The 14,013-nt window shown below is 37.6% G+C and overlaps 1 protein-coding gene across 1 annotated transcript; it reads left to right on the top strand.

Moving 5' to 3' along the window:
• Positions 1–268: 268 nt before the first annotated feature.
• Positions 269–12,170, top strand: rgmb (repulsive guidance molecule BMP co-receptor b). Its single transcript, XM_065284509.1, has 3 exons — positions 269–785; positions 6,862–7,388; positions 9,881–12,170. The coding sequence occupies exons 1-3, from the start codon at positions 680–682 to the stop codon at positions 10,556–10,558; spliced, it is 1,311 nt and encodes a 436-aa protein (XP_065140581.1). The 5' UTR covers positions 269–679; the 3' UTR covers positions 10,559–12,170.
• Positions 12,171–14,013: the final 1,843 nt, after the last annotated feature.

Below are 14,013 nucleotides of genomic sequence, written 5' to 3'. Positions count from 1 at the left end.
GGTTCGATAAATTCCCAGTGAACACACACATGGCTTGAATGCACTGTCACTTTTGTTTAAAAGTGTCCACCAAATGCGTAAATGTAAATAATATGATTCTCTCTCTCTCTCTCTCTCTCTCTCTCTCTCTCTCTCTCTCTCTCTCTCTCTCTCTCTCTCTCTCTCTCTCTCTCTCTCTCCCCCCAATAAAACACAACACACTCCACAGCCATTACATTACATTTAAATCCTAGCTGAAAGTGAGAGAGCACGAGCCCTTTGTGGGATGTATAGTCCGAGGGGCGTGGCTTAAATCTCGGGGTGGGCGGGGTTTCCGCTAAACTCGGGTTAGGTTGATTCACTATCGATCATTGGGGAAAGACTGAGCTTGATTTCTTTGCGGCGGAGAAATCTGATGTCCGTGCAACATGAATCGGACGATCGCGGGGCGCAGATTAAATTCAGTAACGTTAACAGAACTAAAATCGTAGTTTGACCAATGCAAACCAGATAGTGTTTGAGTCCGGGAAAGTGTTAGGGATCGGCTCGACTCACTTTGTTTCTCTTCTATGCGTAATAGGCGCGGACGGCGTGCGTTACCTAAACGTGTCCGCGTCTTCACAAAGTTGCGCGTCCCAGAAAGGGTTGAAGTTGGATCTGTTGACCCGTGGAGTACTCTTGAGTCCCTCTGGATGGATGGATGGGTATGGGGAGAGCAGGATCTTACTACCCCGGGGCTGAGAGCCTCATCTCTCCTGTATTTTATCTGCTTGTGCTGTGCACCATCTCTTCTGTCACTCGTATAGGTAAACGTCTTTTCTACACTTTTATGACTTCATGCATGCTTATGCATGCTTAATAACAATGAAACGGGACATATTACATGTGTATTCAATGGGATTCACATGATGTTATGAGTAAATCAAGTTTTATGCTTGTTTATGCTCAATGTATAACATTTCCAAAATATGTATTTTAAGTGTATTTTACTATTCACATGAATAAATATAAAGGAATTTAAATAATTATATGTGCATTAAAAGCAATATGGACTATAAAAATAAGGTTCAGAGTGAAGTGTAAATCTTTGCCTTAAGCAACCAAAGATAATAAATTTTTATATTTACCTCATCTTGGCAATTTCTTATGACAGAAGTTATGGTTATAATCCATCTATAAATGATTTATTTCCCAGTTTTCTATCCTGACAGATTTGTTTCTAGAATTAATAAAATTTACATTTCTCTATGTATTCTGCTCATTGTCTGGTTAGCGCATGCAGAAACCCACAAAAACATCAATTATGAAACAAGTTTTCTCTTTCAACGAAGCTTAATTTTAGTCTGCCTTTAACCCGTTTAGGCAGGTCTATAAAGTGATCTGGTTGAAATTGGTGTGGTCTCTGTTTGTAGGAGATACACATATACGATGCACTGTTTTCACTTGGCACCTTGTCAAGTGCTCCACTTTGGGTGTCCTGACCATAAACTTTCTTAATGCCATTGTGAATTAAGAGGATCAGGAGCACTGCTGTGTGTCTATTGAGCAGTCACACCTTCATAATTCATTTAACATGGATCCTGGCCAGTCGGGCATCACACACATCACTATTTTTAATGAGACTAAACAAATAAATAACAAAACAATGGCTGACTAGCATAAATACATCTTTATTTTAAGTGCCAGATATGGTTTCTCGAGTAATTTTTAATAAAGGATTTTTTTAAAGGATTAAATTAGTGCTAACAAATAGCCGGTAATTTATTTTGAACAGCTTATATTAGTTTTTAATTCATTCATGAACTAATGCACGATACTGTGCGTTCAGTTGTTTGAGTCAACAACAGTACATATATTTGGCCATATTGTCTCTCAGTGGGTGTCGTCCTGAATATGTCTAAATCTGTCCCTTGGTGATATATGATTGGATTTAAAACTTGGCAGAAGAGAGACAGATGCAGCTGCAGTTTTTTGGTTTTTTTATTTGTCCTTTCTCCTCTTGTTTTTTTATGTCTAAGGGAGTAATTGCTTTCACAGACTTGTACAAAGGTGTTGGCTTAGTGAGTGTGAAAGTGTGACAAAATGCTGGACGGCCCGCTAATAATAAACAAGGCTTAAAAATCGACACCGAACTAGTCTAAGCTATTTAGTCTAAGCTCAGATTCAGGGTCTGGAGATGTCATTTAGACCCAGATTCTTGTAAATCCCTCCCCATTCTTCACATCGTACCGTTGAATTCTGGAGAAGGCGTAGGCCTGTTGACCTCTCTGCCCTGGCCAAATTCCACATCTTGTATTTAACTCGGCACACATTTGTGGGCCTCTCTACAGCTGGGAACGTCTGCGCGACCGACCGGCCGGCCACCCTGAGAAAATATTTCCAGCAACAAGGGTGTGCAGTGTGCTCTGAAGCAGACCAATCACTCCGACACCCCTGAGCTGCTGAAACAAACATTGTGTTATTCATCCCCTGTGTTTTAAGGCTTTTGACAGGAGGAGTAGGCTTGCCAAAAGCTGTTTTTTATATTGTAGATAATATGTTTTAAGGTATATAAGCAATTAATAGTCAGATTTGTTTTGCAAACCTCAGTCAATTGTTACAGTGGATTTCTGGCATTTGTTAATTTTAGACTGTAGCAGTGAGATAGAAGTTTAAAATCGGTAATCCGGTCATGTTTTAGATTTAAGGTTTGTTATTTGTCAGAATTACCAAAAGTGTGAACTCTTCTGAAAGCAATAAATTGAGATCTGCTGCCCCCATCTGGGGGTCTGTAAAGAAATTCCTGTTTCGCACAAAGACCGTCAGACATATTGCTGCTGTTTTCTCTTTATTTTCTCCTTTTTTTGCATTTCTGCTGTTGATGGTATGACTGTGAGTTCAGTTGTGTAAGGTCACTCTCATCAGTTGCATTGTTCATCCGTTTACAACTTGGGTCCATAATTGGTGTGAATTGGATTATGACAGAGCAGCAGATTTGTCCTTTTTGTACACTTTGTAATTGATTTTATACAAATGTACAGACAATATCCTTTACTGCATTTAGGTTACAGTATATCAGTATATGGGTCACAATGCAATACTATTTCTTTATTGTTGGTGTTTAGTTATTTAAAAAAATATATCTTTGTTTCTCTTTCATCTGCCATGGATAGTTTTAGCTCATTTTAGAAATTTTCCTGTAGCTCAAAGGTCAGAGGTTCGAATCTGAGGGAACGCACATGCTGATTAAATGTATATCTTGTAATGCACTGTAAGTTGCTTTGAATTAAAATAGGCTCTCTATCAGATGCACATTTAAAGTAAATGAGGGTGCACTTACTGTGTTTTGTGGTGGTCTGTCTTTTATGTTTTAAAGGGGACATTTCCCAAGACTTTTTTAAAACGTCCAATAATTTTAGTTTTAAGTTCTAGCTCAAAATTCCATATAGATCATTTATTATAGCATGTTAAAATTGCCACTTTGCAGGTGTGCACAAAAATGTGCCATTTTTGGATGTGTCCTTTAAAATGCAAAAGAGCTGCACTAAATAGCAGTGCCCTGGTTGGATAGTGCAGATTACCCCCTTCTGACATCACAAGAGGACCCAAATTTCAATGACCTATTTTTTCACATGCTTGTAGAGAATGGTTTATCAAAACTAAATAACTTGGTTGATCTTCCCAGGTGAAAAAGTAGTACACTTCCATAGTGTACTTAAAGTGCTTTATTTTTGCACACTAATTTTGTACTTAATTTCATAAAAAAATAATCTTTAGTACTTCTTAAGATGTTCTTAAAATTGTCTAAGTGTACTTATTTGTGCTATTTTGAGACACCATGAATATGAACTAAAATGCACTTTTAACATACTATCCCTGTATTGAAAAATGCATTTGGTTAACACTTGTATTAAACTTGAACTCAACTTTCATACAAAGATGGGTTCAAGTTTACTACAAGTGGTACCTAAATATATTTTTTTATACATTTTAAGCACATTTTAGTTCATATTTATGGTGTCTCAAAATAGCACAGTGAAGTACACTTAGATGATCTTAATAATGTCTTTAAAAAAGTACTAAAGATGAATTTTTAGTATATTAAGTACAAAATTTGTGTGCAAAAATAGAGCACTTTAAGTACACTATGGAAGTGTACTATTTTTTCACCTGGGTTTTTCATGTTTTCTATGTTAATAGAAGCACTGGGGCCACAATTATAGCACGGAAAAGTCCGATTTTCATGATATGTCCCCTTTAAATCTTTTAAGAATACTTGACCCTGTCTGTGAAGTCCAAACTAAAGTCTTATAATCTAATAATGAGAAGAAGAGCATCAAAGTTTAATTTCACAATCTTTGACGTGATCTTACTCGGTTAATATTAAAGATATCAAGATTATATTTTTATTGAGAAAAAAAACAGTTGGATACCTGGGTTTTCACGGGCAGGCTTCCATATCTAGATTCCTGGTATGAGAATAATGCCACAGTAGTGTGAAAAGATGAAACACATCATGACAAATATCAACAAGCTCGCACCTCGCGCCCCGGGTGGGTCTTCGTGAAAGCCTCTCTGTTTCTCAGTGATATGTGGGACATACCTGCCTAATGTGGTTACAAAGAGCACACCCTTTGTCATTATTGCCTGCTTACACTAGGTTGCGGCTCTTTTCGGAGTTGTTTTCGATTAAAACTGGTTATGGCTTCGTCTGACATGCCTTGTCAACTATTTGAGTTTTTATTCTGGTACAGATGTCACTGGAGCTTTGCCTGATAAAACACAACAAGAGATGGATGCGATTGAGGACCGCCTTTTTCTCCTATCCAACCAATGTCCTTAAGCATAACACCGGCCGGTTACCGTATTGTCTTACAGCACTGTAACTGTAACACAATCTCACCAGTGCTTTGTCATACTTTCTCCCACTGTCCGGTCCGTTGCGGCTCTCTGTCATTTGATAATCGAATCGCGTGCATTTGAATCCGCAGCGGTCCGAGTTATTGGTGTGGCAGGCAGAAATGGGCGGCCCTGACAGTGTAAGATACAGTCATCGTGAGCGTGTTAATGGAGAGCCTGCATCTGATATCGGATTAGCAGGACCTCTCTCCCAGCTAATGCAATTGGGCCGCACTCAAAAGTGAGGCATTAGGACTCTATAAGTGATGGAGCGTGCTTCTTCTCTGGAAGATGTTGTTCAGGTTTGTGCTTTGTTATTGGCGGGTAATTTAGGGAGGGCAATGCGTGACATCAAAATTGGGCATTTGGGTTGAGAAGTTTGCATGCAAATAGAAATCGTTTATTTTTAAGACACAAATTTGCTTTAGTTTTAAGAGCTGAAGCTGTGAATGTATTTTGAATGCTGTTTGTCCTCTGGTGTTCACAAGCAAATGGTGCCAGAAAAGCCTCATGTGTTTTTCTCATTTGAAGTGCTGTTTTATTTGGTTTTATTGCAGCCATAAGCGTCGTCCTTTGTAGATAACAGAGGTCTCACATACTTGCTGAGACCGACTGTCAATCTTTAAGACCACCTTTTTGTGAGCAAGGGCTACCACAATGTATACAACAATATGGAGGGCTACTTTTTGATACAGTCTAATAAAAACTTTATAGTTTTACTTGTCTATTTTATTTACTTTTGATATGTTTTATCATTGTTTAAAATGTTATCAGGCATAAAAGAAGCCAAGCTAATATAAAAATATGTAATAAATAAGGCAACTCACAGACTCTGTGCTGGCAACCTGGTGCCCGTGGGCACCATGCTTGGAGACCCACGTTTCTAGGGCATAATGCAAAACACACATGAGAAGTATCACATGAGGAATAACACAGTGCATTTTATTATGCTTTAAAAGTTTCGACCGGATTATTACACTCACAATAGTAAATGTTCAATACGTTCTAGTTGTATTTCTAGGGTTCATAGTTCATTTGTTTAACCAGTTACACTGAGGGGGCAAAAGTTAAGGGTCACTTGACTGAACTGTTTCTCATGCTGTTAAGAACCTTTTGATCTGAAGGCATATGTCTGAATGTTTGAAATAAGCAAAAATGTGACTGTGCTAACATTAGTTGTTTCATTAAATAGAAAACAATTGTTTTCAAAAATGATTTAGACTGAATAATGAAGAAAAATAAGAGATAAATGTAAACTCAAATATTGTTTAAAGCAACGTATTACAAATATTACCTTTTTTATAGTAAGCATGTTTTTATAGTTACCATAGGCCATGGTTTTACCATAGTATCTATGGTTTAACCAAAATTTCTGTAGCAAAACCATGTTTTTTTATAGAAACTATGGTTTAATTATTGGTAACCATAGTTTTTGGTTAAATGTAGTAAAACCATGGTTAAATTGAATGAGGATATGGTAAGACCCCAAGTAGCTACTTGATAAAATGTACACTTCAACATGTGGCAGACGATTATTTATATACAGTGAAGTGCTTTATAATATAAATAAAATTAAATCGAATTTAATGATAAAATATAACATAGTTTTGATTTATTTTATCTATTTTTTGTTACAAAATGATTAGGCTACCATAGTTACATTTGTGTCATCTTTAAGTTTTATAAGTTTAATTACCACTAGGCTCTTTTAAAATATGGAAATCAATAAAAAATTGTGAATTAAACAAAAAAATATATATATCAAATGTAAGTTTTTTTTTTCAAAGTGATTAATTGTAATGACTTAAAATCCAAACATTTTATAAAATGTCACACAGTAGGTATCTGGCCTGACCTCTGCTATTCACAGAATAAATGTATTTACAAAAACAGGTGTACAATACTCTGACTTTATGTGCATACATTTCTGTGCCTGTTTAATAAAGCCTTTTGTTCTTTTATAAAGCTGTCTGTATTAAAGACATTTTTTGTGTCATACCTCAGGTGAGAGCCAGGTCCAAACCCCACAGTGCCGGATCCAGAAGTGCACCACAGACTTCGTCTTGCTCACCTCCCATCTTAACCCTTCGCTGGATGGCTTTGATACCGAATTCTGCAAGGCCCTTCGAGCCTATTCTGCCTGCACCCAGCGGACCTCCAAAAGCTGCAGGGGCAACCTGGTCTTTCACTCGGCCATGCTGGGCATCAGTGACCTCATGAGTCAGAGGAACTGCTCTAAAGATGGACCCACGTCGTCCACCCACCCCGTCAACCCTATTGAACCGTGCAACTATCACAGCCGCTACCATCAAGTGCCGCGGCCCGGGACGGGCGCCGGGCTCCTGGAACACCCGCGGCCGACTTACCTGTTCTGCGGTCTGTTTGGGGACCCTCACCTTAGGACTTTCAAAGACAATTTTCAGACCTGTAAGGTTGAAGGGGCGTGGCCTCTCATTGATAACAATTACCTGTCGGTGCAGGTGACAAACGTTCCGGTGGTTTATGGATCAAGTGCGACAGCAACTAATAAGGTGAGACCATTTAATTTATTTAGTTGCTGCAGTTTTGCATGTAGCTAGTTTGTTATAATATTTATTGAATTTTTTTATTTTTATAAATAAGATAATGCATGTGCGTAAACGTAAATTATCATTTAATCCAAGACAGGTAAAAATGCAAGTTGTGTGTTTTTATTCATGTTAAAACACTCAGGGTAAGGACTTTTTTTTTATGTTTATTATGGTAAAGCTTTTCATTTCCCAAGGCAAAGCCATGGTTTTACAACAATAACCATGGTTTTGCCAACTCTACTGAAAAAATGGAAAACCTTCATAAGCTGGTGAGCTGGTTTTAGTTGGTCCCCCAGCTTGGTTTTAGCCGGTTTTGCTGGTGTAGCAAGCTGGTTTAGCTGTGTTTTGGTTACTTTTTAAGCTGGTCAAGCTGACCCACCAGCTTTGCCAGGCTGGGAGGACCAGCTTAAACCAACTGCCACCTTATACCAGCTAAAACCAGCTACCATTTATGCTGGTTTTATCTGTTTTTTCAGTAGTGAATGATAATCAATACGCCCCCAAAAACATTTTGTCAATTTTTTTATTTATCTCACATGTTTCACGATCAGTTTTTTCAACACTGCATTCACAACCTTTGTTTATTTGTCCCCGGTATGCGCATTAAGTGTTTAATGTGATATCTCTATTGTTGTATAGAAAGCGGCAGACAGAAGATAAGAGCGATAAAGACCAATAACTTTCAACTTTGACCAACTATTCACAGGCACATGTTAAACAAAGCAAACAACTCGTGTCTCATGACCAACACTTCTGACTGTCCGACGTGAGATTCTCTTATCATAAATAACTTAATGTGACCTGCAATAAGGCCTTTGAAATAAGAAAGCTCTGTCCAAAAATTCAGTCATTGATAATTTTGTAATCTTTTAAACCCTTGAGCTTATAACTGGTTCGGTCTCTAGTACTAATAACTCCTAGTTTCACCTTCTGACATTGACTGTGGAATGGCGGTATTAAACATTGGCGAGTAATTATTAGCACACGCTGCTTAACTGAAGGCTTTTCAGTCGCGTCTCCTCATGGCCACCGCTGGTCATTTTTCATCCCCGTCCTGGGTACAAAGCTGCTATTCATACGGCGCTAATGTAACGCCACACTTCTCCTTAGAGTTTTAGAGTTTCACAGCATAGGGACAGTGTGCTTGCTGGATTTTATGGTTAAAACGTACAGGGCAAAGGTTTATGCTTCTGTATTCATGTGTGAATCCAGATGCAGACACAAATTCTGTTTTTGTGCTCGCTGCTTCAGTTTTGTTTAAATCTTAAGCAATTTGTGATGCATTCCAGGTCCTGTTCATTTGATCAATTCATTTCTGTTTGTTTAAGCAGCCCAAGACAACAACATAGGCTACAGAAATGACACACTTTACCTTTATGAATCAAATTTTATAACAACAAAAATAGATTTTGTAATGTAGCATAAGAATTAGCGCCTTTGAGACAGTGTGAAGTGAGTTATTCTTTCAGTGAAATGTACAATGACGTTTTAGTGCCGCATAAAAATACAAAAATATAGTTTTAATATTTTGAGAATAACGTCGAAGCTACAACATTGAAGTCGTAGCACTATGAAACTAAAAACGTAATATTTTGGGTATAAAATCAAAGGTACAAGAATAAACTTAAAAAACATTACACTGCAAAAAATGACTTTCTCACTATTTTTTTTACTATTTTTGTCTTGTTTTCAGTAAAAATATAAAAAATTCTTAAATTAAGATGTATTTTCTTGATGCACAAAATGACCTAGGAAAATAAGTCTAGTTTTTAGACAAAAAAATAACTTCAAGTAAATTAGTGCTTAAAACAAGCAAAGAAAAAACTTTCTTGAAATAAGTTAATTTTTTTCATAAACACTTAAAGAAAGAAAATGTTTCTTATTCCATTGGCATATTAATAATATTTTTTTGCTTGTTTTAAGGACAAATTCGCTTAAATTTTATATTTTCTGTCTAAAACTAGACTTATTTTCCTAAGTCATTTTGCACATCAACAAAATACATCTAAATTTAAGAACTTGTAGATATTTTTACTGAAATAAGACAAAAATACTAAGTAAGAAAGTAGTTTTTTGCAGTGTATATTTTGAAGTGAAAATTGGGAGAATAAAATTGTAGGAATACAAGAAAAGTGAATATCAAATTTGGTCTCTACTTTGCCTATTCATCCCCAAACACATTCACATAAAAATTACAGTTTCTCGTAAAATAATGCAATTTTATTTCTTATGATGCTATAATTTTATTTTTGTATTACTACGACTTTATTCTCAAAATATTACAACTTTAATCTCAGATTGCTATGGGTTTATTTTCCAACTTTTACAAACTATATTTTGGCAATCTTTTTGTACCTGGCACTCGTCAGCACTTATAAAGGTTAATTGACATAATTTTGCATAATAAAGTCGTTTAGTCAAAATGTATCTCTCTTCTCTGTGGTTCTGTTCAGGTCACAATAATCTTCAAACCATACCAAGAATGCACAGACCAGAAAGTTTACCAGGCCATAACGGACGACCTTCCTGCCGCCTTCGTGGACGGGACCATCAGCGGGGGCGACAGCGAGACCCGCAGCATCTGGATACTGGAGAAGTCTCCGGGTCGCCACGTGGAGATCCTTGCTGCCTACATCGGGGTCACCATCATCGTACGGCAGCAGGGTCGATACCTGACTCTGGCCGTGCGGATGCCGGAGGAGCTGGCCATGGCCTTTGATGAAACACAGGACCTGCAGCTGTGCATAAATGGCTGCCCCACGTCAGAGCGCATCGACCAGGAAGGACATCTCCATATGCCCATGCAGGGTCTCCAGCAGGCTGGCATGCAGCAGCAGCAGGCGAGGGTCCAAGCCCAAAGGGGAGTCTTCACCCTTGAAAGCGCCTCCAGAAAATGCAGGGAACAGCTGGAGGTTAAGGACATCTATTTTCATTCCTGTGTGTTTGACCTGCTTACCACGGGAGATGCGAATTTCACAACGGCAGCCTACAATGCCCTGAAAGACATGGAGATTCTGCACCCTAAGAGGGAGCACTGGCATATCTTTCCGAACTCGACTGCCGGGCAGAGGCCATTTTCATTGCTTTCATATGCACTGCTGGTTCTCTTTCTTCTTTCTGCGCTTTTATAATTCGATGACTATTTCGTAAAACATACGAAAAATGGCTTAAGGAGCCGAAGACAAGACTGTAAAAACTTAAGGAGCCGAAAACGAGACTGTAAAAAATCGTAAGGGTAGTCTGTATATACCGGTCTGTCCTGATAAATGAATGTTGGAGTACAAACCTTCGTTAGACTGTATATTTTGTGTTTTCATAAGAGTATTGTACATTTTTCGTGAGTGAAAGTTTTATGTTTTTGTCCTCGGGAGAGGAAACCTTGGAAGCACTTTATTTTTATTGTTTGTTTTATTTTTGAAAATAGAAAACAGTGTTTCGTGAAACCCGTGCAAGTACTTTTGTTAGCGAATTTTCTCGGTACGCGCCGTGCTTTTTCTCCGTACATTTCTGTAGGTTTCTTACGCCGTAGAACCGCATGAAACATTTTTCATAATGTGACTGGCATAGTGATAGTGTGATTTAAAGAAGGATCGTGTGGGTTAAACATATCTGTTATATATTAGTTATAGTAACATTTGCGTAACAGCAAAAACACCAAGACTAATTCAGGCAAACACAGCAGGCAGGTTGAAGTGCACTTAAGTCTAAAAGAACCTGAAACTATTCAATTGGAACGTGTCCAATTCCTAAAAACGACAATCATAATTTCTTCAGTTTGATACATCTGCCTACATCTGAGTGCATTTTAGAGACGGCAAATTATTTATGATTTATAATAAAAGTCCCCTCTTTCAGACTAACATCACAGTGAGTGACTCTAATCTCACTGATTGAACTGGAAAATGGATGTTGCGTAAGTGCTAAAGTGGGCCATGTCTCAAACTGACTTGCAGAACGCAGAGCTTTGTTCCTTTGCCAAACAAATATCGACTTTCTGTTAAAAGTGTTAAGTTCCCTTATGTCCTTGTTTTATCCTTGACCAAAGATACGACATAGCGTGACCGGCACACTTGCAGATGTTTCGCCAGACCTTCACCATTTTCTTTTGCCAAAAATATGGCCTCAAAACATTAAACGTGTGTCCGTTTTTTCGCAAGTCTGTGCCATCAATCAGCTCATCTGCTTTTATTGGCCATAGATATTGTTATGTTCTATACGCTATTATAAAATGGTTATTTCCCTTGATTCTGATTGGTCAATAGCTGTGGTTTATTTATAGGCTATACAATAAAACACAGCTATGAGCTCCACGCCCAATGATTCTGTGTATTGGTGCACAGCACCCTTAACATTCTGTTACTTTTCACAGTCAGTCAGGGACTATTTTATCCAGCGGAAGGATGAATTTGAGTGATTTAGTGAAAGTTGTGTTGATGCTTTTTTTGCGTTAATATTTGTGTGGTAACCGTTTTGTAAAAGCAGTAAGGTACTCGAGGCTGTGCTGTATCGTGAATAAGTCACGCTTCACGTCGTGCCTATCAACGCCCTTAGCCGTGACTTTTGTCAACCTCACCCAGGAGTGCAGCTCGGCGTCTTGCTAAATTGATGCTGAATGTACATCAGCAGTGATTTCTGTTGAAGGTTCGAAGCAAATGACTGTGGCATGTGGTCAATAATCTTGGCGAAATTTATTTGGTGAAGGGCTAAACTGTCCACCTCCTATGGAAGCCCATGCCGGCACGTGCACGTTTAAAAAAAACACGACTTGCTACTGTAGAGACGTCATCGTTTATTTGTTGATTTACAACTACTGCCAGTGTAGAAGAGCTGCTACGATACTGTGACAATTGCAATAGATTGTATTTGGAACACTGGGAGTTTCACGATTGGCAGCGATTGGCCGGATTATCGGGATTATCTGATCGGGCCGAAACCATGTACAGTGGGATTTTTTTAAAGAGTGCAATTTACTGCAAATGAAAGCCTTCATCCTGTGTTTTTTCCATTTCACATTTGACCTTGTGATATGTTTTACTTCGGTTGTGAACATTGTTTTCGTGAAGCGTGACTGCTCGATGTTTATACTTAAATTATTTATGAAACAATAGTGTCTTGTTAGAGAAGTTAAAGCTCCATATTCTTGCTGTTGAAAAAACTTTCAGATGTGATTGTACTGCCACCTAGTGGGTCACCATTGTTACATCAGTGTTTTAGTATTGTACGGATGCTGTTTAAAAAAGTTCAAAAAAAGAGAGAAAAAAATGTGTTATTTAAAACAATAAATGAAAATACATAAATACTACTGTCTTTAATTAGTTTTTACAACTTTCCTTTTCCTTTTTTTATTAGATGCACATCTACATGTATTATTTTCTCAATTTACCACAGAGAATAATACAAAAAGTGGTTACATTTTTAACACAACACAAAACATAATACAATACCATAGTAAATTGCCATACTGTAGATACCAGGCCAGTACAGACTTGCAGCTGAAGTGCACAAAGTTTGTTTTTAGTTGTATTAGACATCATTGTTATTTGTAATATGAGAACAACAAACATTCATGTGATCATTTGTGTTACAAAAATAACTGCATGAAATTTCAAGCACTCGTGTCACATTTAAACAAAATCCTTGATAAACAATCATTGTCTGAGTCTTTAAAGGGATAGTTCACCCAAAAATGAAAATTCTGTCATTATTTACTCCCCCTTAAGTTATAAACCTGTATGGATTTCTTTGTTCTGCTGAACTCAATATGTAAACAGAAGCACATAGACTTCCGTAGTATGAAAGAAAAGGACGGAAGTCAATGGTGCTCAAAAACATTTCACAAAATATCTTACTTGGTTACAAACATTGCTCAAAATATCTTCCTTTGTGTTCAGCAGAGCAACAAAATCTACACAGGTTTGTAACAGCATAAGAGTAAATGATGACAGAATTTTCATTTTTGGGTGAACTATCCCTTTAAGAGAGTGTTGTGCAAAACATTGCTAAACTTTACAAAGTCATCCAAACCATTTTTGACCCAGAAAAGCACCTTGTAGAGCACTCCGTTTATTGTGTCGGGTATGTGCTGTGGTTTTGAACTGATATCACATTGATCTCACCACATATTGTAGCACCTGTGCCTTGTAGCACGATGTTAGTCTCCAGAGTATGAGCGCTCATCGACAACATTCATTCTCATTTCATTGGTCTGTAGTTCACTGATGGTGTAAATCCCCATTACAGTGTCCATTTTTTTTTCAATTTTTGCACAAAACTTGATCTTGGCAAACCGTTCGTTGTTGGCGCTCTAGTATAGAAGTAGAAGAGATACAGTGAGTTGTGTATCAAGAGGTTCCCAGCAAGCAGTTTTGCGTTTAAAAGACATCTGATACAGTAGCTGCCCAAACACAGCACGTCTATGCTAAAACATACATCTCATAAAAGTTATTTTGGATGTAACCAAATTCAAGTTCATTTTTGCTAGAAGTGGGTTACTCATAGCCGGACTATATTTAAACTAGAAAGTTTAATTAAGGTTATTGCTGCTGGGTTAGGACAAGTAAATGACACCAATCACATTTTGTATTGT

The sequence above is a fragment of the Paramisgurnus dabryanus genome, chromosome 5 (assembly GCF_030506205.2).
Source record: "Paramisgurnus dabryanus chromosome 5, PD_genome_1.1, whole genome shotgun sequence".
In the NCBI taxonomy this organism is placed as follows: Eukaryota; Metazoa; Chordata; class Actinopteri; order Cypriniformes; family Cobitidae; genus Paramisgurnus; species Paramisgurnus dabryanus.
This window is presented reverse-complemented; position numbering and strand designations above follow the sequence as displayed.

Coding starts and splice junctions, on each gene's coding strand:
- rgmb (XM_065284509.1), top strand. CDS start 680: ATGGGTATGGGGAGAGCAGGATCTTACTACCCCGGGGCTGAGAGCCTC. Junction 786..6,861: donor CTCTTCTGTCACTCGTATAG/GTAAACGTCTTT, acceptor GTCATACCTCAG/GTGAGAGCCAGGTCCAAACC. Junction 7,389..9,880: donor GTGCGACAGCAACTAATAAG/GTGAGACCATTT, acceptor GGTTCTGTTCAG/GTCACAATAATCTTCAAACC.